Genomic DNA, 22133 nt, shown 5'->3' with positions numbered 1-22133 from the left:
GTGGCACTTGATAGGCGTTAAGGCACGTTTACAGTGAGAACCAGGTTAATTATAAACAATAAGGGGCATTTAAAATGCCAACACAGACCCAGTAAGTAGACGGAGCCCAAAGCAGTACCTCCCCTGCGAAGCGGAGAACGCCACGGATGGATTTCATCCGGTCCACTCAGTTCGAGGATAAATATGGGGGTGAAATCGGGGGCCCGTTCTTCAGTTTAGTCCTCCATCCTGGCGTCCATGGTGGTACGTGTTAGGGGAAAGGGGTTGTTGTTGTAAAAAAATATATAAAAATAAAAGAACGGAATAGACTGATGCGTCCACTTCCGAGGAGGGGACTCGGGGAAGAGGACTCGAGTCTCCGCCCACCTACAGGCAGAACCGGAGGACAAACAACGTTACCCTCTGTGGGATATTTACATTATAATACACAATATCTATAAGTATTTTTGAATGGTGCTCTTGTAAGTTTATAGTAAGAGTACTGTAACTCAAAATATATTGACATTGGTGACATAACTTTCAAACATCCAAAAGTTACTTAGCAGTTTGGCAGGAATCCATATTTATTACAGACAAACACATGCATGCCTGACAATTATAAAGCTGTTGAAGACAATCATCAAAAACACAGTCGAACAAATGACTATGTAATGCTTAAGCTTGCGTCAGGACTGTGCCGCCATAAGCCAATCACAGTATTCCATTTTTGGGCGGACTATTTGAACGCACCAAACTGATGCTTGTTGATTGGTTCAGAGAAACATCAAATGGGAGGGGTGGGAGATTGGCTCGTGCAATAGATAGGCTGTATTTCGATCCCAGTGGCGTTTATCAGTTAATTAAAGATTGCCGATCAATCTCAAGTGCAAACCTTTGGTTGGAAATGTAAGAAATCAAGTCAAAACGACACAGACACATAAGTTGATGCGTCATGTATTCCGGTAAATTCGAAAGGAGCTGGTATCTCTTATTTTACTGAAGCCTTTTGATTGGTACGTTCCGCGTGACGTTGGTAGGTGGGCGTGAGCGTTATGAACGTCAACAAAAGAGGACAAGAGAAAGGAGAAAGAAGAGAAGACGAGAAGGACCGTGAGGTACAGCGGAAGACAACAGATATGTGGCTTTAATCTGCAATAGCAGGTAGGGTACAATTTAAAACACTATTTGTTGAAATTATACTTGACATACAGAGAACGCAAACTAATGTTATATGTTACTTTTCTATCCAACGCTAACTCGAAAAGAGGAGAGAAGAAAGCGAACGAATGAATTGGAACGGCCGACAACGGGACCTCCATTTACCAATCTAGTTAACGTTACGTTACAAAAGCAAACCGTTGTTAATTATTAATCGCACGTCTGGTTTTCTTCTGTTGACGTTCACACACACACACACACACGCTCGCTCGCTCGCACACACACACACACACACACACACACACACACACACACACACACACACACACACACACACACACACACACACACAATTTTGACAAAACTCGTACAGAACGTTTAAAAGGCGACGTTGTCCATTTGCAATATCTGTATAAATTGTGTCATTAAACGCTCCAGCTAGGGTTTACGCTCGTGGCGTAAATATCTAATGAGCTAATTACATCAAATACATTTGCTGAGAATTTCCTTTCCTGTAGACAAATATAATTCCCCCCCTGCTGGTCTGTTGTTGTCTTCCGGATCCGTCCTCCGTCCACAGCAGAGTTTTTGAACGCTATTAATCTACTAATAACCAACACTCACTCGACACATATTTGAACGCTGAAGTACATTTCTACTGCGTTTTAATCTAGAAAAGTATTCTAATTTCGAACAGGGTAGTTTGATGCAGACGGACGGTACCAGGAATGAACCACACACAGCCCCTCCCCCGCTCCTTTCAGAGGATTTGAAAACGGTAGCTTGCCTCCTCGATGATCACCAACTACAACGACGAAAAAGGGTCTCTGGCCTTTATAGAATATTTAAAATTACAGCAGAAGCCCAGAATACATTTTATTGGTTAATTGTGGTGGTACAGACCTTTTCTTCTGATTCACTTGGAAGATTGATCATTCTGGATTACAGTTTTAATTTTTTTTTGTAGATTGTATTTAGGACTGTTCAAATTGCTTGAATACGTGGTTATATTTTGGAGCTGACCCTGGGTGCTTTTCATGTTTTGCAGTGAAGATACTGTTGTTAAAAAACAAACAAGGGATCACTTCCTCCTGGGCCAGCCCCAAACATGGACGCCTACAAGCTGATGAAGGAGCTGCGGGTGAATTATGAGCAGGAGGTTTATTATCGCCCTAAAGAAACAGGACTGAGGCTCATCGAATCCACAACAGGGGTGAGACTGTTTCGGGCTTGGGGGTGTGGCTCCACAGGATCCAGTCTTTTGGACATTAAACTTATTTGGAAGTTTTTTAAATTTTTTATCGACCTGTTCATCTATTGTTAAACCTATGAAATGTAGAAACAAAACAAGCCAGATGTGCTTTCAAGGATAACAAATTCTGTTCAAAACCTTTCTGCTGAAATGTAAGTAAGCACTAGAGTGTGTGGCAGACAAAGCAGGTTAATCAACAAAACGTCTTTTGTTTTTCAGGACGACAGCCGGATCTCGGCCAAGGGCAGAAACGCCAAAGTGGAGGACCTGTGGAGTTTGACCAGCTTCTTCGGCTACAGTACGCAGACCTTTGTCCTGGCCGTTAACCTGCTGGACAGATTCCTGGCCATGATCAGGGTACGTGATGCTCTTTCCTCTCTACTCCCTGAGGACTCTTTAGCGTTTAACAGCACCTGGTGACAACTGCAACAATGCAGTGTCCTTTTTTAAAACAACAAATGTAGGAGTTAACACGTTGTATGACAAAGATTAATTTGTATATGTGCACAATTTTCTTTTCTCCAGAAATTAAGTACAGGATTTGTTTTAAACAAAGCAATTCCATTAGCAAATAGTCTTTATGTTAATAAATCAACTACCTCCTACTTGTTTAATCAGTCTGTGCTGATAAGAAACAATAAATTAAATGCAGCGTGTTCAATTATTTTGTTGCCGATCTTCATACGTAAATGGTTACGGTAACCAGGTCCAGCTCACTGATAGAAATCTGTTATCCAAACTGTCTATTACCCACGTGCCCATCCACCTCAGGTCCAGCCGAAGCACCTATCCTGCGTCAGCGTCAGCTGCCTCCACATGGCGGCCAAAGTGACCGAGGAGGAATGCAACCTGGTGCCCGCCCACGAACTCATCCGCATTGGACAGTGCCGCTTCACCGCGTCCGACCTCTGCCGCATGGAGAAGATAGTCGGCGAGAAGCTCGGTGTCAAGTCCAAAGCCGTCACCGCCTTAACCTTTTTGCACTTGTACCACCAAATTGCACATTCACACTCCACAGACAGGTGAGACCGCCACTTTTTAGATTTGGTTCAATTTCTATGACAACATAAAATATATATTTATAGATAGATGATTACATTTTTGCAGCCCTCCTTTGGCGCACATTCAGAATTTGTCTCACATCTCTGAATGTCACCCTAAAATGCCAGAGTTCAGATTGGATTTTCCCAATATTTAATTGCCAAGATTCTCCACCCCAATGCTTTTTTATTACGGCAATTCCAGCTCATGTAGGGCAGCGGTCAAACGTTCATCGTCTGACTGATAACATTTGCTGTCTGCTAGCGCTGGCAATGACACCTCACATTTTCATAATCCTGACAGTGTATTGTTTTCAATGCGCTGCAATGTGGACCAAAACCCAACAAAAGCTTAAATCAATTTGTTTTTTATGATGTTTTCAGATTCATGCGATGGTTCAGAGTCCATGAAATTTAATTGTGTTCGTCTTAGAAACAATGCTAACCCGAAAACACACCCTAAACCTGACTGTCTGAACAGGAAAGAGACGCTGAGCCTTGAGAAGCTGGAAGCTCAACTTAAAGCCTGTCTTTGCCGGATCTCCTTCTCTAAAGCAAAGGTAGGAATTCAGAGTAGCGGGTCAGCAGTCACACAGGATTACAGTAGCTCAGCAGTCTAGCGAAGAAATTAGCTACTACTACTAAAAAAAAAGTTGCTGTTGGTTTGACAATACTGAAACGTCAACACTTCCTGTGCCTTTTCTTTTTTGTTTCTCCATCCAGCCTTCCGTTCTTGCCTTGTCTCTCCTGAGGCAGGAGATGGAAGCCGTCCAGTCGGAGGACATGCTGGAGATAGCCTACCACATCCAGAGACACCTAAAGGTAAACATTACTTTATTACACAACAGCAACAAAGAGAGAAAGTAACACCTGTGGAATTTTAAACTTCTCCAAAAAATATATTTTTTCCACAACAGCAGCCCGGAGCAAATCAATCTTCGAGAAAACAAGACCCTAAAAGATTTTATTTCACAGGACTACTGATTTTTATAAAGTAAAATTTACCGCTGGTATCAGCTTCACATTTCCTGGATCAATTACAAACAGAAAACACTAACAATAATATGACAAACAACTTTGTTTAACAGCATAGCAGCCTGCAGGCTTATTACTTAGTTTCGAGGTGAATAGAAGGGGAAGTGAACGCAGTGCAGAATTGTGTGTAATCATACTCTGAAAAGGAGCAGAAGTGGGGGTGTCCATTTATTCTTGGCTCTGCTCCACAGCATATATTTTAGTTTTTTATCGACGGCTTTGTTAAGTAACCTGGTCTGGTGTTGTGACGGCTCAACTCAATGTTAAAAGGCAATGAGGCTGACACGGTGGGATTTGATGGGGGGTATTTTCAGGTGTTTACACCTGCCATTACATGATTACCTGAAGAAAAATGTACGATCTTCTTTTTATATACCCGTATTGGGGTGTATTTAAAAATTTTACCTAACATTACATTATTTTACAGTCTTCCCACTTACAAACACTTTTCAATTCATGTGTGCGAGCACCAGCGCATCAGGTGTTAGCTTGTCAGACCGCTTTAACCTGGTTTCTAGAGAAACGTACCGTTATGTAATTGGATTACTTTAAATGCACCAATATCAGTGAACAGGACAGAGGGCCAGGCACTCAAACTGAACGTGGCTTGGTTTCAGATTACTGACGGCGAGCTGCTGCTGTGGAGTGAGCGTGTGGCTCCATGTCTGTCCGATTACGCCTCCCCTGAATGCAGCAAACCCAATCACAGGAAGCTCCAGTGGGTCGTGTCACGGCGGACTGCCATGAACCTTCACAGCTACCGCACCGTCCCCGAACTGCCCACCATCCCAGAGGGTTGCTGGGATGAGTGTGAGAGGTCAGAGACCCAAACAAACCTAACTGAATACCAACACTGCCAGAGCATCAAACACACCTGAGGCAATGCAAACACTAATTGATTAAATTTAATTTGCACAGATGTCAGCCTGGTATATGATGTTAAATATCAATCACTCCTGAAAACAATAACAGAGGCATTCCAATTTTTAAAAGGAACCCAACCCAACACACCTTGTGTCACGCACACACCAATACCCTATTAAATACACTGTAAGAAGTCGATCCCGTAGTCTAAAAAGGTAAACCAGACGTCGCTGAGTCACAACAGATTAAAATGTCTGTCTGTTTATGCATGTGTCACTAATGTACGTGCTCCTGGAGACACCTGTGAACCACAAAAGGTTTTGAATTCCATGTCAAGTTTTTTTTAAATCGGGACTGTGGATAGGGAACAGTCCTCTGGTGCAACACCCGTTTCTGATCTTTCGCAACACGTCATACATACAAACTGAGAGAGCCCAGCCCATCCGACCATCTTGGCTTGTTAAGGGCCCCTCATATCTCCTAGCACTACATGATGGGATGTGTGCATGTCTCTAGTTGTGTCCCACTGACACAGACGTTTCCATGACATCACCAGAGGGCCTTGCTTTTATGCAAGACGGAACTTTGAGTGTGTGCAGAAAAACAAGCAAACTGGAGGAAGCGAAACAGGGAGACTTCCGCCAGCGGACTCCTTCGTCAAACAAACCAGCTGACTGTCAAATGTTTTTCAATCCTTTTTCTAATTATACCATTAAATTACACATCTGAACATTGAGCACTTAAAACAGACAGACACTGAGTCAGACTAGAAAAAAAAACATGCACTTTATTAATCCCCTTGAGGAAATTCTTTTCCGCATTGAACCCATCCTTGATTAGGGAGCAGTGGGCTGCCACGTGAGGCGCCCAGGGAGCAACCAGGGGTTGGGTGTCTTGCTCAGAGACACTTTGACGTGTGAACTATGAGGAGACTGGGATCGAGCCGGCTACCTGGTGATAACAGGACGACCACTCATCCCCCTGAGCTACAGCCCCCCCCCCCCCCCCCCCCAAAAAAAACCTTGGCATCAGAACATGAGATCAGTTTGACAGATTGCATCAGTCTGCATCACCGTTTCTTCACTCAGACAGTACATGATACACACTTTCTGTCTTCTGTCCCGGTGTGACTTAAATGTTATCAAGCTCAACAACTATCAAGTCAGTATCATTTTTGTGTGTGCGCGTGTTTGTGTGACGCCCTTGTGTGTGTCTCTACAGCGAGGACTCGTGTGAGGACATGAGTTCAGGCGAGGAGTCTCTCAGCAGTTCTCTGGGCAGCGATGCAGAAGGGCCCTTCTTCCCTCTTCACCTCCGTCACCAAGAACACTGCCAACACCTCCACGAATAACGCCTCCCCACCCCCTATCCCTCGAACTGTTTTACCAGAAGTCTTTAATTTATTGTTTAATAAGCTCTGGTGCTTAGAGTCACTGGTCACTGACGGATGGACCTTTTGCGGCTCTGAACTGGCAGACTTCACGTTATCAAAAATAATTTGCCAAAACGTATTTATTTCATACAAGAAATGCTTTTGATAAGAGTAAGAAGAATCTTATTGGTGGACAGAAGCTTAGAGCGGCAGTGGTCAGGGATCGAGATGTAAACGTTGAAGTCCTGTACCCTCTACATTTTCTGGATAACAGAGTTGAAAAGTAAAATACAGTTAGTGAGTAAGTTTGCTCTCTTTTGTAGTTGAGTTCCCTTTGCACAGTTTTCTTTCATTTAATAAATCTCATGTGAAGTATCGAGTTCGTCTGGAGGGAGAGGGGGGGGGGGGGCACTAATGTATCAAAGTGTTCAGAGCTGGGGCTCAGTCAGCCCTCCCTCCCCCCCCTCCAGGCTGTTAAGGAATGTGTGTTTAGATGTGAGGACGTATGACCCTGGTTTTAATTTAGAAGTAGATTGTGTTTAGGATGTAGCTTAAAAAACATTTGGTGTTTGGAAACTCAGAACGCCGTTTCAAACAGAGTAATGAAGACTGTAAAAAAAACATGCAAAACTGTAAATGATGTACAAAAAATGTTAATAGTTCTTTGTAGATATGTTATTTATTCCCTTTTTGTTTCTTTTTAAAAAAATCTTATTTTTTAATCTGTTGTCTTTTTATTCCATCATGCTTTGATACTCCTCCCCCCTCCCACACAAACTGAAAGAACTACATGATGCAGACAAGAGAACATTATGGATTTATTCAAGAGTCACAGGACGGGTCGAATGACACTTCAGCAACAGATATTTTTCTAAATTAAAAGAACTTGTGTGGGGAAAAATGTATTAATTCACTGTGTCCACAGTAAATAGGTTGTTGGAAACATATTTATCAATGCATACAAGCATGTAAAAGAAGCTAATTTGAGGATACCAATATTCTTGTAACACAATTCCCACATGAAACTTAAGTATAACGGCTCCACTGTGGCTCTGATACTATTGATATTTTCTCAAATTCTAAGACTTCTAAAATAAAAGTCTCAACTTTTTGAAGCATAAACTTAAAATAACTTCGCACACCTCATTTATTTAAGTAAATATACAACCGGATGAGTTCTGTAAAAAAACAGAAACCCAACTTTCAGTAAAAATAACATTTTACTTACAAAATCAGCAAATTATTTTAGTACTATTGTATGTCGTCTATTTTCACACCATAAGCAACGGGGTGAATAATTCTTTCTATTTCCACCAAATGGGAGCGGCTTCCTTTTGTTTAAACCATCCATCTCTGCTTAATGTCACATTTTAACTACTCGATCACACCGACAGTTGGTTTGCCCTCCTACCTTCAGTTAAGAACCAACCAACCAAGATAACTTCTCTATTCAAGCCAGTGACACAGGAACGTTACTCTCACACTCACACTCACACACTTCTTCGGGATCATTCCGACATGCAGCTCATTTATCTTCCCACCACTATGGACAGTTTGCATTTCATTCCACTAATCCTGAGGCAGCAGAAGAGGCCAATGAGCAGAGAAAAACAATTACTTTAGTTGATTCAGGTCAGTCCGGCCTCCTCTTTTTGGTTGACAGCGTACACCAAATAATGATGTCCCCCTGCCCTGTGTGACGATCAAAATCCCATTCGAGACTTCTTCTTCTTGAGCTGCCCCAGTCGACCCTGTGAGCTCTGGGAGAGACCTGACCGAAGGGAGGCGCTCTGCGACAGATCCTGCAGGAGGCTCCTCTGAAAAGAAGACGGGGCCACGGGTGGAGCTGGAGCAGGGTGGTGCGCAGTGCTCTCCTCTTCTAGGAAATAACTGTGGGGCTGCAAGGTCTTATCCTAGAAACAGACCGGGGGGAGGAGGAGTTACACATATTGATTTGACTCACAACAAACTGTAGAGTTGCATTCAGGTTTCCCGCCCTCCTCACCAGAACATCACAAAAATATAATAACAAAGGTCGCGTTTCCCAGATTCGTTAAGACGCTCTTAGCGCTTAAGAGCGTCTTAGGAGCGCTCTAAGAGCGCTGTGAAAGAACGACGTGTTTCCCAGAGTCGTTCTTCGCTTAAGACGCTCTTTTACTAAGAACGAAATGTAAGTTCGGTCTGACCCACTCTTAACTGACTTCTTAGCGACTAACGTTCACTGCAGCCTCGTCAGCGAAAGTTATATCTGACATTTAAAGGAATACCTTAACCATGCGTAATGATGAATGTGCGACCATAGCTGCAGAACACTGACGCAAGAAAAATAATAGCATAAAAAGAAAAATAACGATATAAAAATAAAGAATTTCCCTAGTGTTCCTGAAGCTACATAAAAAAATGAATCATCATTAATATCAATCATTGCGTTTTCACACACATTCGGAATCTGCATATGAGTTTACGTTAGCTATAAAAACATCAACAACCCTGTGGTACCTCATCAAGAGAGGCTCCACGTCTAAAGGCGTTGCTGAAGTCCACGCGTGAGAGACACCATGGCTGCAATACAGTATAATCTCGCTGCTAACCAACAGCGTCGCCGTGCACAAAGCCAGATAGTTTACATAAATGCATATGTGCGTCAGCACTTCTCCCCACTTAATGTGTTGTCGGACCGAGCTGTTCAGTCCAAGTGCCGGCTTCACCGTGTGGAGATGCAACGCCTCGTCATGCTAGTGTCACCACACATCTAGAGGCCAACCCACTGCAATGTTGCCCTTAGCCTGCATTTTTACGCAGTAGGGCGCTTCCTGGAGGTGGTGGGGGACGGCACCGGCCTCAACAAGGCATCGGTTTCACGGAGTGTGGCAGCCGTGACACCGATCCTCCTGCGCCATGCCAGGACACACATCACAATGCCCACCACACGGGACGAGGTCTGCCAGGTTCACCGTGGATTTCATGCCATGGCTAGCAACCCCCGGGTGATTGGTGTCGTGGATAGCATACACACACACGCGCGCACGCGTAGGGTAATTGCATGTGGGCACCACAGGGCGTTGTGTGTGATTTATGCGTTGATAAAGTGGTGGGTGATCGATTAACCTGGCATCGATTGATTTAGTTTCAGCACCACGGCGGTGAACAGCTCCCACTAAGACCGTCTTAGGAAGCTTCTTTGGCGAGATCTTAAGAAGGCAGTTAAGAACGCATCTGGGAAACACTCGTATCTTAGCGCTCCTTCTTAGCGAACCCTTCTTTCGAGCCTTCTTAAGTTCCTAAAAACGATCGAATCTGGCAAACGCAGCCAAGGACTGTTGAACGGGTTCCGCACCTTTGGGGCACTGACGGCTTGCTCGGCCAAGAACGTTCGGCTGCCAGTCAGGTGTTATTTTCCCACATGGATTGTGTGACGTAGGAAATTAAGCTATGCAAATACCTTATCAGTTCCTGTATCCACTGTGTAGACCACTTCATGTAAATGTCATGTAAATTCGATGCCATTTGTCATGCAACGCTGATTTACTTTCGCCAGAAGATCGAGATTGATTACGAGTTAAAATAGGCTTGTCTTTGTCCTCAGGCCCTTATTTTTTTATCAAGCAAGAAAATTATTTTCGAGCAAGTCCAGTGGAGTTACACAAGCTTGTTTAATGAGGATTTTCGTGTTAGGGATGTTAATGTATAGCAATTAGAAATGGGCAAAAAAAAAGAAGAAATCACACAGAAATACGATTGTCTGACTTCCAGTAAAGTTTAGAGCAAGATGTATTTTTTTTAAGTCTCCATTTCATACATGTGCCTACATGAGTTTATATATTTAGGGGATACATAGTGCTGGGCTACTCTTTTTAAATGTGTAGAGGGTGCTGTTTAGGTGTGTTTTAACAGCCAAGTCAAAAATGTACATGAATTATTTGTTTCCATCACCTATGACACATTTGGAAAGTTCCATGAGTTTTTGAGCCTCCCAAGCCACTAAACAATCAACTTCAGTTTGAAGGGGCTATGAAGCGTTACCATGGCAACGATGTTTAATAAAAACTCACAATATTCATGATGATGTATTAAGGCTTTACTTAGCAAATTTGAGGTTAATCTGGTACATCAAAGTATTAAACGTGTCATTTCCTTTTGCCAGTAGGTGGCGCTATGACAATGTGTACCGTGAACTTACAACAACTTTCTCCAACATAGCAAACCGCACAAATTGGTGTGAAATGGGCTCCACGTCAACGTCCTTCAACCCATCATTTTGACAATTTTTCATCACGAAGGTCTAGAGTATGGAAGAGTACAAATACTGAAAATGGTATCGAAAATAAAAAATTATTTGCAGTGAAATGGCATAAAAATGTCAGGGTATGTTACAGCAGTGGTCCCCAACCTTTTTTGCGACACAAACCGGTTTCGTGTCAGACAATATTTTCACGGACTGGCCATCACGTTGTGGGCAATAAATATGATGTAATAAAATGTACGACCGGCAAAAAGCAATTGCATAAATATACAACTCACCATTACACCAAATTAGTGGGAGCCCTGAGCTGATTTCTCTGCTACCGGTTGGGTCAGTGTGATGGGAGACACTCGACGTATGTACTTTATATCCGATCTACTCCGTAACTTAGACTTTTATGTCCAGTCTACTGCTTAACTTAGACTGGGTTGCACCAACAACGATTAACTCTTAAACTAGGTTTAAATGAGGTTTGTCTTTTCATCCAGTTGCACCAAACTTTAAACCTAGTTTAACCTTAGTTTAATTATCCATCCATCCATCCATTATCTTAACCGCTTATCCTCATTAGGGTCACGGGGCGCTGGAGCCGATCCCAGCTGTCAAGGGGCGAAGGAAGGGTACACCCTGGACAAGTCGCCAGTCCATCACAGGGCAGACATATAAATTAGTTAAGACATATTAATTAGTTTAATTAATTAAAATTAAATTAATTAATCCTGGGTAAATCTAATCCTCTGGTGATCTCAGTTTGATTTCCATTTAAATCTATATTAAAATCAAATCTGTTGCACCAGTTATCTTAAACCTAAACTAAACCTGGATTAGCAGTTATATTTAAACCACCCCTGAAGGAGGTTTATCTCCATTTTATTGACAACATGGCTGCAAATCTTTGCTGGATGGAGTTTGAGGAAAGAGTTCCTCGCAGAAAAATTAGAGATAAGTTAAAACCAATCAAATTCTATGACAACAGCGAGTTTTCACAGCGTATAGATTCACAAAGGAGTCTGTCATAAACCTCAATGGGAAAGTTGGACCAGCAATCAAGCGTGGAAGTGAGAGGAATGTTACAGTGCCAACACTTCTGCAGCTCCTAGTAACTTTGTGATTTTATGCTACAGGGTTAGTTTAGGAAAAAAATGGCATAATTTAGGGTTATTTAGTTCTGTATTTTAGCTGCACGGTGGTGTAGTGGCTAGCATTGACGCCTCACAGCAAGAGGGTCTGTGGTTCGGATCCCGGGCGGGGCGGGGTTCGGATGTTCTCCCCGTGGCAGCGTGGGTTGTCTCCGGGTTCTCCGGCTTCCTCCCACAGCCCAAAGACATGCTGCATAGGTTAATTGGACTCTAAATTGCCTGTAGGTGTGAGCATGAATGGTCTGTCTATATGTCTGCCCTGTGATGGACTGGCGACTTGTCCAGGGTGTACCCTGCCTTCGCCCCTTGACAGCTGGGATCGCTCCAGCGCCCCGCGACCCTGATGACGATAAGCGGTTAAGATAATGGATGGATGGATAGTTCTGTATTTGTTAAACATACATTGTGAATTTGTTTACATTTCGTTGTAATTCATCATGGCAGACATTGAACATAAACTAATCCTGTTTTAACCTTTGTTTAAACTAGTTTAACTAATCCAGGGTTAAAATGCAGACGTGCAACACATCGCTGATTAAATATAAACCAGTTTGAACCTAGATTCACTAAACAGAGATTAACTCTAATCCAGGATTAATTTAATCCTTGTTGGTGCAACCCAGCCTTACACCTTTATATCCAGTTTACTGCTTAAAATAAAACATTTTTTATTTAAAAAAAAATAAAATAAAAATAATTCTTTCTGTGCGAGGGTTGGGGACCGCTGTGTTACAGGATGTAATGTGCACATATGCTGCAAATCTGGTAACACCAGGCTAATGGTGATCGAATGGGGAATGATATGCCTCCAATGATGACTTACATGAAGTTTGGTATGAATCGGACCCAGCATGGAGTTGTCAAAAATGTTTTTCCAAAAATGACTTAATGGAGGAAAATCTTGGGCGGTGGCTTTTAGGGGTCTGCGAGGCTATTTTGTAGGGCAGGCAGAGTTGGACATGTGTGTCAAATTTCAACTTAATCAGACATACTTGCTGAGGGGCATTGCCTGTCTAACTTCTAGGGTGTGCTAGAGAGCTGTTTTTTAAATACACAAATATGATATTGATATCCTTCAGTATCATATTTTCAATAGGGTCCTCTTGGACCAAAGTCGGAGCTTTGACCCTAATAACAAGCATAGCTTTCATCAACAGCAAGCATTACTCTGACATGGACAATATTTCTTGTTCCGGTTCTGCGTTGACACTAAAATTTTTACCTGTGGTGCAAACAGAGCGGTGAGGTAGTCCTCTGCCAGACACTCGGGTCTCCTTCGATTGGCCGATGTGGATTCACGTTTCAGTGCCTGGGACAGGGTGAGGGCGCTGCTGGGGGTCTGCTGGTTACCTCGCTCAAGCTCAGTACTGCTAGGCGTGGCAACCCTTGGCATCCCACTTTCCCAAAAGCCCTCCGGCTGGGGCAGATTGCCGTCGGTGTCCGACGACGCCCCCCGATCAACCGCAGAGGACCAACCCGTGGAGTCGGAGAAGTCGCTCAACTGGAAGCTTGCGGACGAGGTGAAGCTTCCGGAAAGTTCTAGATGTCGACCCGCGGCCCTCTTCGCCTCCTTCTCTCGCTTCCTCTTCCCCCTCAGAGCCTTCACCTTCTCTTCCCTGTTCAAGCCAAGCCGCTCCTCCCACCACGCCCGCCACGCTCCCTCACTCTGCCAGGCAAGGGTCAGGCGGTGGCTAACCTCGTCCCTCCAGGCTTCTGTGTCCACCGCGTCTGCTACTGGTACTGCGCCTGGAGCCTGCAGGGGGGTGGAGACGGCACCGTGGACCAGCAGCGAGCGCTTTGACATGCACACTCTCAGGTCGCGCCATAGGCTTTGTGCTCGCGCTTCCTCTTCTTCTGTCGGATCTCTCACTTCATTGTCCAATAGGAGGATGTCTTCGGTTTTGACTGTGAGGTGCTGAGAGCAGCATGGACGGGGCGTCTTCCCGCGACTCTTCTGCAGCCAACGTTTCCATGTGGCAAGAGCACCGTTGCTAAGCTTTACTGGTGGCAGCCGCTCAGTTGGACCGGTCGCACAATCTGAGCTGCTGGGTTCCGCTGCGTTATCTCTAACCCCCTCTCCGCCTTTCACACGCTTGTACGATCTGCTCACTCGATCTGGCTCGTCGTTGACAACGACCTGCAGCCCATACTGCTTCAGGAAACGGCCTCTCCCTTTGGGCTCTCGGCCCTCAGCAGAAGAGTCAGAGTTTGCGTCCAGCACTCGCTGTTCCCTCTCTGGCGTTTCCGTCACGAAACCCGGCACAGCCACGTCCTGGGTTGGTCCGATTACGCTCTCGTCACTTGGCGTGTCTGATATGACCGGCTGTGGATGTGGCGGTCGAAGCTGTCGGGCCGTTTCTGCCCCCGAAGTCATGGCTTCTTTCAGAATCGGTTCGTCCTCTGGTGCTGGAGGTCTAGAGGTTTCCAGCTGCTCCGTCTTAAGGGTCTGGTAGAAAATGTCCCCCGCCTCGGTCAGCTGTAGGATACAGATGCACTCCTCCCCACTGCCCTTTCTTCCTCCTCTCTTCTGGATACAAGTCAGACCTAATGACCAAACGAAAAAAGAAAAGAAAGCTTCAGCCTTAACATATGTAATACACATGAAATAAGAGTTTTAAGTATTATGTAAACCCTACAAAAACAATCTGTTGTCTCTTGTAACAAGCTGGTCACCTGTTTGTTGACTAAGGGGGCTCCGCTCACTACAAGAGTCTCAATTTTTAATAACCAAATCTTAAAAGGAATACCTTGCCCCCAAATGTATGTGTAAACACACATGGCCAATGAAGCTGATACTGAGAGTACTATTGTATTCTTTAATAATAATAAGTCCTGCTTGATACTTAAGACCTTTATTTATATTTCACACACACACACACACACACACACACACACACACACACACACACACACACACACACACACACACACACACACACACACACACACACACACACACACACACACCACTAACGCCCTGTCTTCTTTTTATACCTGCAGCAGGTGAGGACAACCTGCTGGTGGCAAGGTCCAGGCGATGAGGGATCTGGACAGGGAGGTGTCTCAGACTGTCTCTGGGCCTGAGCAGTGCCTGAAGAGGACCTCGACTGGAAGAGGCCTCCGCTCTGCCTCCTGCACGCACACGCACACATTACAAAGGAGTCAGCACACCAAAACACACAGCACATTTAACGCTCAACTTGTGGTGCCAACTGACCCGAGTACTGCAGGAGTGTGATTTCCTGAGAGTTTTGGGAGCCCAACAGCACCTTGGTGGCCCTAGCCCCGCTCCCTGATGAGCCAAGGGAGCCGCAAACAGCATGACAAAACATGGGCGGGGACCGCATCATGTGATCCCACTTGAGCATGGGCAAGCAGGGGAATCGCTCGTCCATGATGTAGGCTGAGTACTGAGAGAGAGAGCGAGAGAAGGATAGAGACACAAATGGAGAGAGACAGAGGAATACTAAAACAAATAGTCGACCATGTTCTAACTTTACTCACAGAGGGATAGTGACTTGGTTCTTTGCTCAAAGAAAAAAAAAGAAGTACAAAGCGCAGAATCCGGTGTCAAATTCCATGCATGTGTGAATGTACATGGCCATAAAGCGGATTCTGATTCAAGTAGACATGACTATTCTTGATGCTTCCTCAATCCTTGCATTTTGAATCTTCAACTTTTGTAATCATGCAATTTGGGTTTTGAAACCTTGCTTTCTCTCCTGTAGAGTTAAACTCCAAACATGCACCGCTTAGAACCCTTGACCTCTAGTGCCAACAAGCCAGTATTGCACTATTCCAATAATTGGAACTATTCTATGTCTTGAATGTTGGATACATTTCTTCAAATCCAGCAGACACTTTTGATATCTTTGAGACTTTAGTATCTCTACTGAATGTCAAACTAAAGCTGTGTTAACACCAAACGCAATGGGAATTTCCGTGTCGCGTCTACTGCTTCAGTTTACTCGCATGAGTGAAAAAAGGGTATTCACACCAAACGTAGCAAGAATAATCGCAGGGGGGCATGGCTTATCTCCGTCGCTTCTCTCCGTGAAAAGAGCGATCTTTCCCGTCATCGTCTTTGGAAGAAATAACTACTAGTTCTGCTTTATACTTGTGGAAGTCACAAAAACGTCGGAACATCAAACACATCAAACACCCTCATGTTTAGGTGTTAGATGTCCGTAGCAAGACACAGCTTTGGTAAACTTCACCGACTCCTCCAGGAACTGCGTCTGATTTATCGTTATGTTACCGTTTCCGCCTTCCACCATGGAAATAACGGAGTTCTGCTTTATACTTGTTGTGTAAATTCCACAAACGTCGGAACATCAAAGTCCATCGTGTCTGGGTTCATAATATTTTCAGTAGTATTATCCTGGAAGAATTCACGTCTCCGTGACCTCTCTGTACATTGACTTTGCACGTAATCTGGTTGCGCGTAAAAATCATGTCACTTTTGGTGTGAACACAGCATAAGTCCTGTGGGTTTTAGTAATAGACTGTTTGGAATTGAAATAGCTCCATTCGAGTAACACCTGCCATCTTTTAAAGGTAAAGAGGTGGCTCATCGGCTGCCACAGTAACGTGCGCAGAGGACATATCCGGCAACATCCGACAGTACCCACCTGTCACTAAAAAGTGTCCAGGCCTTCTTAATTACCTAACTTTTATTCAAACAGGCGAGTTATCCAAAACCCTTAAATAAAGTCAGCCACTTTTTTGAGAGTTACCTGAGTGGTGATAAGATGCTGGAAAGTGTGGACATCTCCCAGGTATCTGGACAGAATGAGCCTCTCCCCGCTGCGACACTCCGAGGTGTTATTGATATGAAACAAAGTGTGACTTGAGATAGGACTCTCCTGGGGGAGACAGGAGGCGTTAAAAAGCGTTAAAAACTGTTGAGGAAATATTTCGCAGCCAAATCAAACTGTTGACAGGATACTCAACTTTTGTTTCCTTATAATGTGTTTAATATCCAACCTGTTTATTTACAGGGCTTTTACAAAGAAAATAAAGTGGTCAATAAATATGGGATAGGAGATAATTAAAATCCCTGCCCCACTTTGCAGGCTGGTTTAAGTTTTTTTTGTGACACCTACAGTCTGTGGGCATATCTGTTGAGGTACACTGGTTGTCTTCTTGCTTCCTTTACAGTATATTGTTCTTGTGCGCCCTGCAGCGCTTCAGAGAATGACGCAAAACTCAGCGTGTGGAGCTGGAGCCACGATGCTGAGTGCATGCCGAAACAAAGTTTTACTAAAATATATATGAGTGGCGGACCATCAAGGCCAGCTAGGCCTTCTCTGCTGGCCTAAACAGAATCACAAAGTTATAGCTATTTTAAAATATCATTTTTTTAAAAGATTGAAAAAAATAACGTGTGATGATTAAATTACAGGATTAATTAGTTGGTTTTTTTAATGCATTTAAACACATGCGCAGAATAAGCTTCCAATAGACCTATTCAGCTATTTCCGCTCTAATGCAGTCAGGCATAGATGTCAGATGTTCACTATGCGGGAAGACGTTGATAATTCACAGTAGCACAACCAGCCTAAAGTACCATCCCAATGCGAAGCATGCGTTGGTTGGCGAGGAGAGTTCAAGAGGAATGCGTCAAACCAGCCTCACTGAACAACAAAGACCCCTCACTAAGTCTGCCTGTAACAAGCTGAGTAGCACAGTTGCGGAATGAATTGCAAAAAGTTGTGGACCAATTAATATTGTTGAGGATGAGGGGTTCACCAAAGTTTTGCGAGTGGCAAAGGGGGACTTGAGCATCAAAGCAGCGCAAAGACGTACAATCATGACAAAAATCCACAAGCTGTATGAAGCTGGAAAGAATATGAAGGGAAATGACTTGGCTGCAACGGAACACGTGACTCTGACAAGGGATCACTGGACTTTTGTGAGTAATGAGAATTATCTGGGTGACCAGACGTCCTCTTTTTCCCGGACATATCCTCTTTTTGAGACCTTAAAAATGTGTCCGGCAGGATTTCCAAAAACGTCTGGGATTTTACCTTCTCTGGGTCTTTCACAAACTAGTTATTACGCTCTTACAAGTTTTGGAAGAGCTATCTTACGTTTCACCTTCATGCGCAAGCTCTGACTGCAGAGAGAACTGTCATTAATCGACCGATCTCAGGGTTGCCAGATGCACGATAATTATCGTCCAAATACAACCATTCTGAGCCTTTGGTAAAATACTACGCCATCACCAATCTGGCAACACTGAGCACCTTGTCACGTCCACTTGCGACGGATATCCTGTTATGCCCTGAAGAAACTAGTTCGGCATAAAACATCGCTGCATCAATAATCAACTGGAATTTCAGCGACAAACATTTTTTGGGCAGCTTAGCACGATTTGTTCTTTTTTATGAGCTAAAGACCGCGTAAATGCAGTTTATGACAGCACCCCAATGTATAAATGAGAGTGTATATATCTGTCTTTTATCACAAATCTTTATGTTTTTACAAAAATATACCGAGAATATCGGTAATATGTGATTAATCATGATTAATTTGATTAAAATGTTAATTCATTTCACAACCCTAATATACATACATCTCTCTCTAAATATATATATAGAAATATATATCTGTTTAACTAGCTTTTAGAGTTCAACTCACAGTGACTCTCACTTGGACTTGTCCACACTAATAAACATCCACCACTGCCTCTTCTCTCACCCGAACATCCGTCAGCTCCACCCCTGTCCTGTCTGCGTACGTCACCACCCTCGGGTGGGCAGAGAACTCACACCATCGCCATGATGACTTGGCATTGAAGTACAGGTTTACGTCTTCTTCCCGGACCTTCTGCATTCTGATTGAGGGGAAAATTTTTAATTTCAGTTTAAAAATCTAAACGTCTGTGTCTGTATGAGGAATAAGTAAATTCTTTCCTCACCCTCTGCCGACACTCCACAGGTTTGCTGCCCCACTCTCATTTGCCACCAGAACTTCACCTAGCACATGAGGACTGACAGGACGTCCCATTAACACTGTCCCACCCCAAGCCTTCTCATCTCTGAAACCCTTGAGGCCACAGGCGACAACTCACCTGGCGCTGACGCAGGTTGCCACCTCCCTGGTGTCGACAACTTGCAGAAGACGAGGTGCATTTTGTTCACCGACCCTCCAAACACCACACAGCCGCTCGGACCGCACAGCAACGCAACCTGCAACACACATAACAGATGGGTGCACATGGTCAAGTGTCTGCTCAAGCCGCACACCACACCGGCTAATGACGTGCATCTATGTCTCGCTCGTTCGTACAGTCGTCAAACAGTGAGGCACAGCTTATCTGTCGGATGGGGCCCTTAAGCTGGAAGCGGAACGGGTCACTGCTGCTGGCATCCAGTAAGGAAAAGCTCCCCCTGCGGCTCTGCATCTCCACTCTATGAAAGTCTGAAGCGCTTGCGTTAAGAACCAAAGGCGGCGAAAACTCAAAGCAGGAAGAATGCCGCTTTGCTCCACCTCGACCTGGCCCGTTATTGTTTCACATCACAAAACGGAATGCTGTGTGTCCCAAAATAAAAAGCATTGGATTGCTCTGCAGGATACTAAGGCAGCCCAGTCCCTGGTTCCCCGGGTAGACGAGGCAGCCGCGCTGGGGTTCACTGCCTCCCCTTGGGAAGGGGACAAAGGCCAGAGCGCCGCCTGTGGCCCCCTCGGAGAACAAAGCGCGGTCCCTCTGCTCTGTCAACTCCTCATGCAGCAAGGAGCACAGCAGCTCATTGGGCACGGCGGGCACCACGTCCGACAGCAGGGAGCAGTACGCGTGCAGGGAATTGGGGGAATACGACAGCGGGGACCTGGACAAAAAAAAAACAAACAGAGCGGCCAAATGAAGAAAAAACAAACAACTGCCGACAGGACGACTGGAGACTATGACCGATTCAGTCGGGGTCCACTTACATTTTAAACTTCTTCATGTCGAGTGTGCTCCTCAAATTGTCCACAGACTCTCTGCCAACTCCCTGAAGGGAAAAAACCATCCCACACACATTCTGATGACAACAACCACGACCTCTTGTTCAGAGCATGTTGAGGGGCCGATCACACCAGACGCAACTTTTTAAAAGCGCAGCAACTTTTAAAAGCGCAGCCGGGAGATAAAACTTAATTTACAAAATGGATTCAAGCAGACGTTGCGCTCTTGCTGTGTTGTGAGATAAGGAAAAAAGACAAAAAATGAGATTTTGGGTTCACGATATAAAAAAAAATAAAAAAAAAAAGTTTTCGATTGTAAAGCATTTTGTAATTAAATACCGCTAATATTAGTGCCTTGTCGGATGTTGCCATTTTCTTTTGAATTTCCCTCTGTTCATACCACGCAAAAACAGGAAGGAAGTGGCTATTACGCCACTCAATAAGTCGCAGAGATGTTTAAGTATAAAAGTTCAGTTGAGTGCAGATCAGAGCACAGCAGACAGAAGGTCAGGAGATTCTGGTGTCGTTCGTTGTATCCTCTCGTATGTCACTGCGTGTTTGCATTGCTTGATTCAACAACGTAGTAGCTAAGCTAACCGTTGTCGTTAGTTCGCTAGCTAGTCATTCATTCTCCGTGTTTGAGCCACGCTGTTGGGTTGGATAACGTCTTATTAAAACCATGTTTCTTCGTCTTAAAATACCGCGGGGGCTTCAAGAGAAACAATGCGTAAATCTCTCCTCTGAGGTGCAGAATGCCGACCTGCGTTCAACAGTCTGCAAGTGCTGCTTGGATTTGTAGTTTGATATTTAATTAATAACTTTTGTTTAGGTAAAGTGCAGTTTCTGGTGTGTGTGCGTCTGAGTGTGTGCGTCTGTGAGTGTCTGGGAGCAATTGTGAGTGTGTGTGTGTATGAGCGTCTGTGAATGTGTGTGTCTGTGAGTGTGTGTGTTTGTGAGTGTATGAGCGTCTGCGTGCATTTGAGTGTAAAGAACAAGTTCTGACGTTCCTGTTAAATTTTCTGATTTGTAGTTTTTATTTTTTTTAAATTCTTTATTGTTAAGATTGTTTGCACTGTGAATTTGCACCGTCAGTTCTGTTTTTTAATAAAAAGCTGCAAATTAATACTTAATACAATTTTTTATTATTATTTATTATTAAAATAATCGTTAGTTGCAGTCATACTCGCCTCTTGCTTGATCCGATTGGCTGCCTTGGTCGAGTGTGACATTGAAGAGCTGTGCGACTGCATACCTTGCCTTTGAGAATATTTTAACTTTTATGCGTGCCTAAAAACCACTAGAGAAACACAAAGCCTTTTAAACGCATTTAAAAAGGCGTGCATGAGGCCCCGTACGATAGAAAAACAATGTTTTTGCTAGCAACGCGTTTTTGAGATTTTCATCTGGTGTGATCGGCCTCTTACACTACAGAACCTTTTCTTCATTGATTTTATTTTACTATATCTATATTCACACCTAAATAGATGTTAATAGCAACATTAACAAGCAACATTAATAAATAAAAAGAATAAACGGTCATCGAAAGTACATTTTTGCAAGTCTCACTTCCATCTGTGCTTGTTCAAAGTTGTCGCCCAGAATTTCAGCCATGCACCCGAAGGCGTCCCTGCAGTGGTCCAAGAAGAAGTTCTGCATCTAAATACAAATTGTGTCCATACAGTTTTAAAAAAAGAAGAAAAGAAAGGCCAAAGAACAACAAAAAAGATTCTATTCTGTCAAATATGGATCAGATCTCTTTGGGTCTATTAGGTTATTGGCTAAATCGTGCATGAAATTGCATATTTTCCATGTTACAATCCCCGAATATTCTTTTATTCAAATAAAAAAAGTCTGTTCAGTCATGCTCTATCACTGAACGAGGTAACACAACAAGCAGCACCACAGGTGATAGCTGTATTATTACGTGCAGTATTATGAACTCGAGAACTGTGTGGCAAGCGGACAGCGGAACGCAAATGTCACTTGTTTGGCATTTTAGTTAAATTGCAGTCTTTGAAAATAAAAATAAAAAAGTTGCTAAGCTGAATGTGTGAAGCCACATTTCCTGGGAACAGTCATTGTTGTTATGAGTCAACAGAGT

The 22133-nt window shown here is 43.8% G+C and overlaps 3 protein-coding genes across 11 annotated transcripts in view; 1 reads left to right on the top strand and 2 right to left on the bottom strand.

Moving 5' to 3' along the window:
• Nucleotides 1–359, bottom strand: part of ccni (cyclin I) — a 24022-nt gene extending 23663 nt beyond the window's left edge. For 2 of the 3 annotated variants that reach the window (XM_068573704.1, XM_068573706.1), the window contains exon 1: nt 119–359. Coding sequence is in view for 1 of the 3 variants with exons in the window: in XM_068573706.1 (XP_068429807.1) it covers nt 119–157 (39 nt within the window). In the remaining 2 variants the exon portion in view is untranslated. Of the gene's footprint in view, nt 1–88 lie in introns of all 3 variants that reach the window. The other variant, XM_068573705.1, reaches the window with a different exon arrangement.
• The window catches only part of ccng2 (cyclin G2), an 8153-nt gene extending 523 nt beyond the window's left edge, over nt 1–7630 (top strand). For 2 of the 3 annotated variants that reach the window (XM_068573708.1, XM_068573707.1), the window contains exons 2-9: nt 1017–1140; nt 2186–2350; nt 2609–2746; nt 3161–3411; nt 3911–3989; nt 4153–4251; nt 5082–5281; nt 6550–7629. In XM_068573708.1, the coding sequence (XP_068429809.1) occupies nt 2246–2350; nt 2609–2746; nt 3161–3411; nt 3911–3989; nt 4153–4251; nt 5082–5281; nt 6550–6679 (1002 nt within the window). In that variant the 5' untranslated portion in view covers nt 1017–1140; nt 2186–2245 and the 3' untranslated portion in view covers nt 6680–7629. Of the gene's footprint in view, nt 1–1016; nt 1141–1488; nt 1916–2185; nt 2351–2608; nt 2747–3160; nt 3412–3910; nt 3990–4152; nt 4252–5081; nt 5282–6549 lie in introns of those variants that run through there. The other variant, XM_068573709.1, reaches the window with a different exon arrangement.
• The window catches only part of taf1c (TATA-box binding protein associated factor, RNA polymerase I subunit C), a 28423-nt gene continuing 13788 nt past the window's right edge, over nt 7499–22133 (bottom strand). For 2 of the 5 annotated variants that reach the window (XM_068573698.1, XM_068573699.1), the window contains 12 exons: nt 21599–21688; nt 20018–20079; nt 19664–19914; nt 19376–19507; nt 19158–19275; nt 19005–19076; nt 18785–18920; nt 16819–16947; nt 15300–15492; nt 15077–15214; nt 13305–14626; nt 7499–8613 (listed from right to left, as the gene is read on the bottom strand). In XM_068573698.1, coding sequence (XP_068429799.1) covers nt 8404–8613; nt 13305–14626; nt 15077–15214; nt 15300–15492; nt 16819–16947; nt 18785–18920; nt 19005–19076; nt 19158–19275; nt 19376–19507; nt 19664–19914; nt 20018–20079; nt 21599–21688 — 2853 coding nt within the window. In that variant the 3' untranslated portion in view covers nt 7499–8403. Of the gene's footprint in view, nt 8614–13304; nt 14627–15076; nt 15215–15299; nt 15493–16818; nt 16948–18784; nt 18921–19004; nt 19077–19157; nt 19276–19375; nt 19508–19663; nt 19915–20017; nt 20080–21581; nt 21689–22133 lie in introns of those variants that run through there. The other 3 variants (XM_068573700.1, XM_068573702.1, XM_068573701.1) reach the window with 3 other exon arrangements.

The sequence above is a fragment of the Clinocottus analis genome, unplaced genomic scaffold (genome assembly GCF_023055335.1).
Source record: "Clinocottus analis isolate CAN_PGR_092001 unplaced genomic scaffold, fCliAna1.0.p SCAF_13, whole genome shotgun sequence".
NCBI lineage: Eukaryota > Metazoa > Chordata > Actinopteri > Perciformes > Cottidae > Clinocottus > Clinocottus analis.
The sequence above is the reverse complement of the archived record's forward strand: the minus strand, read 5'-3'. Positions and strand labels throughout refer to the sequence as shown.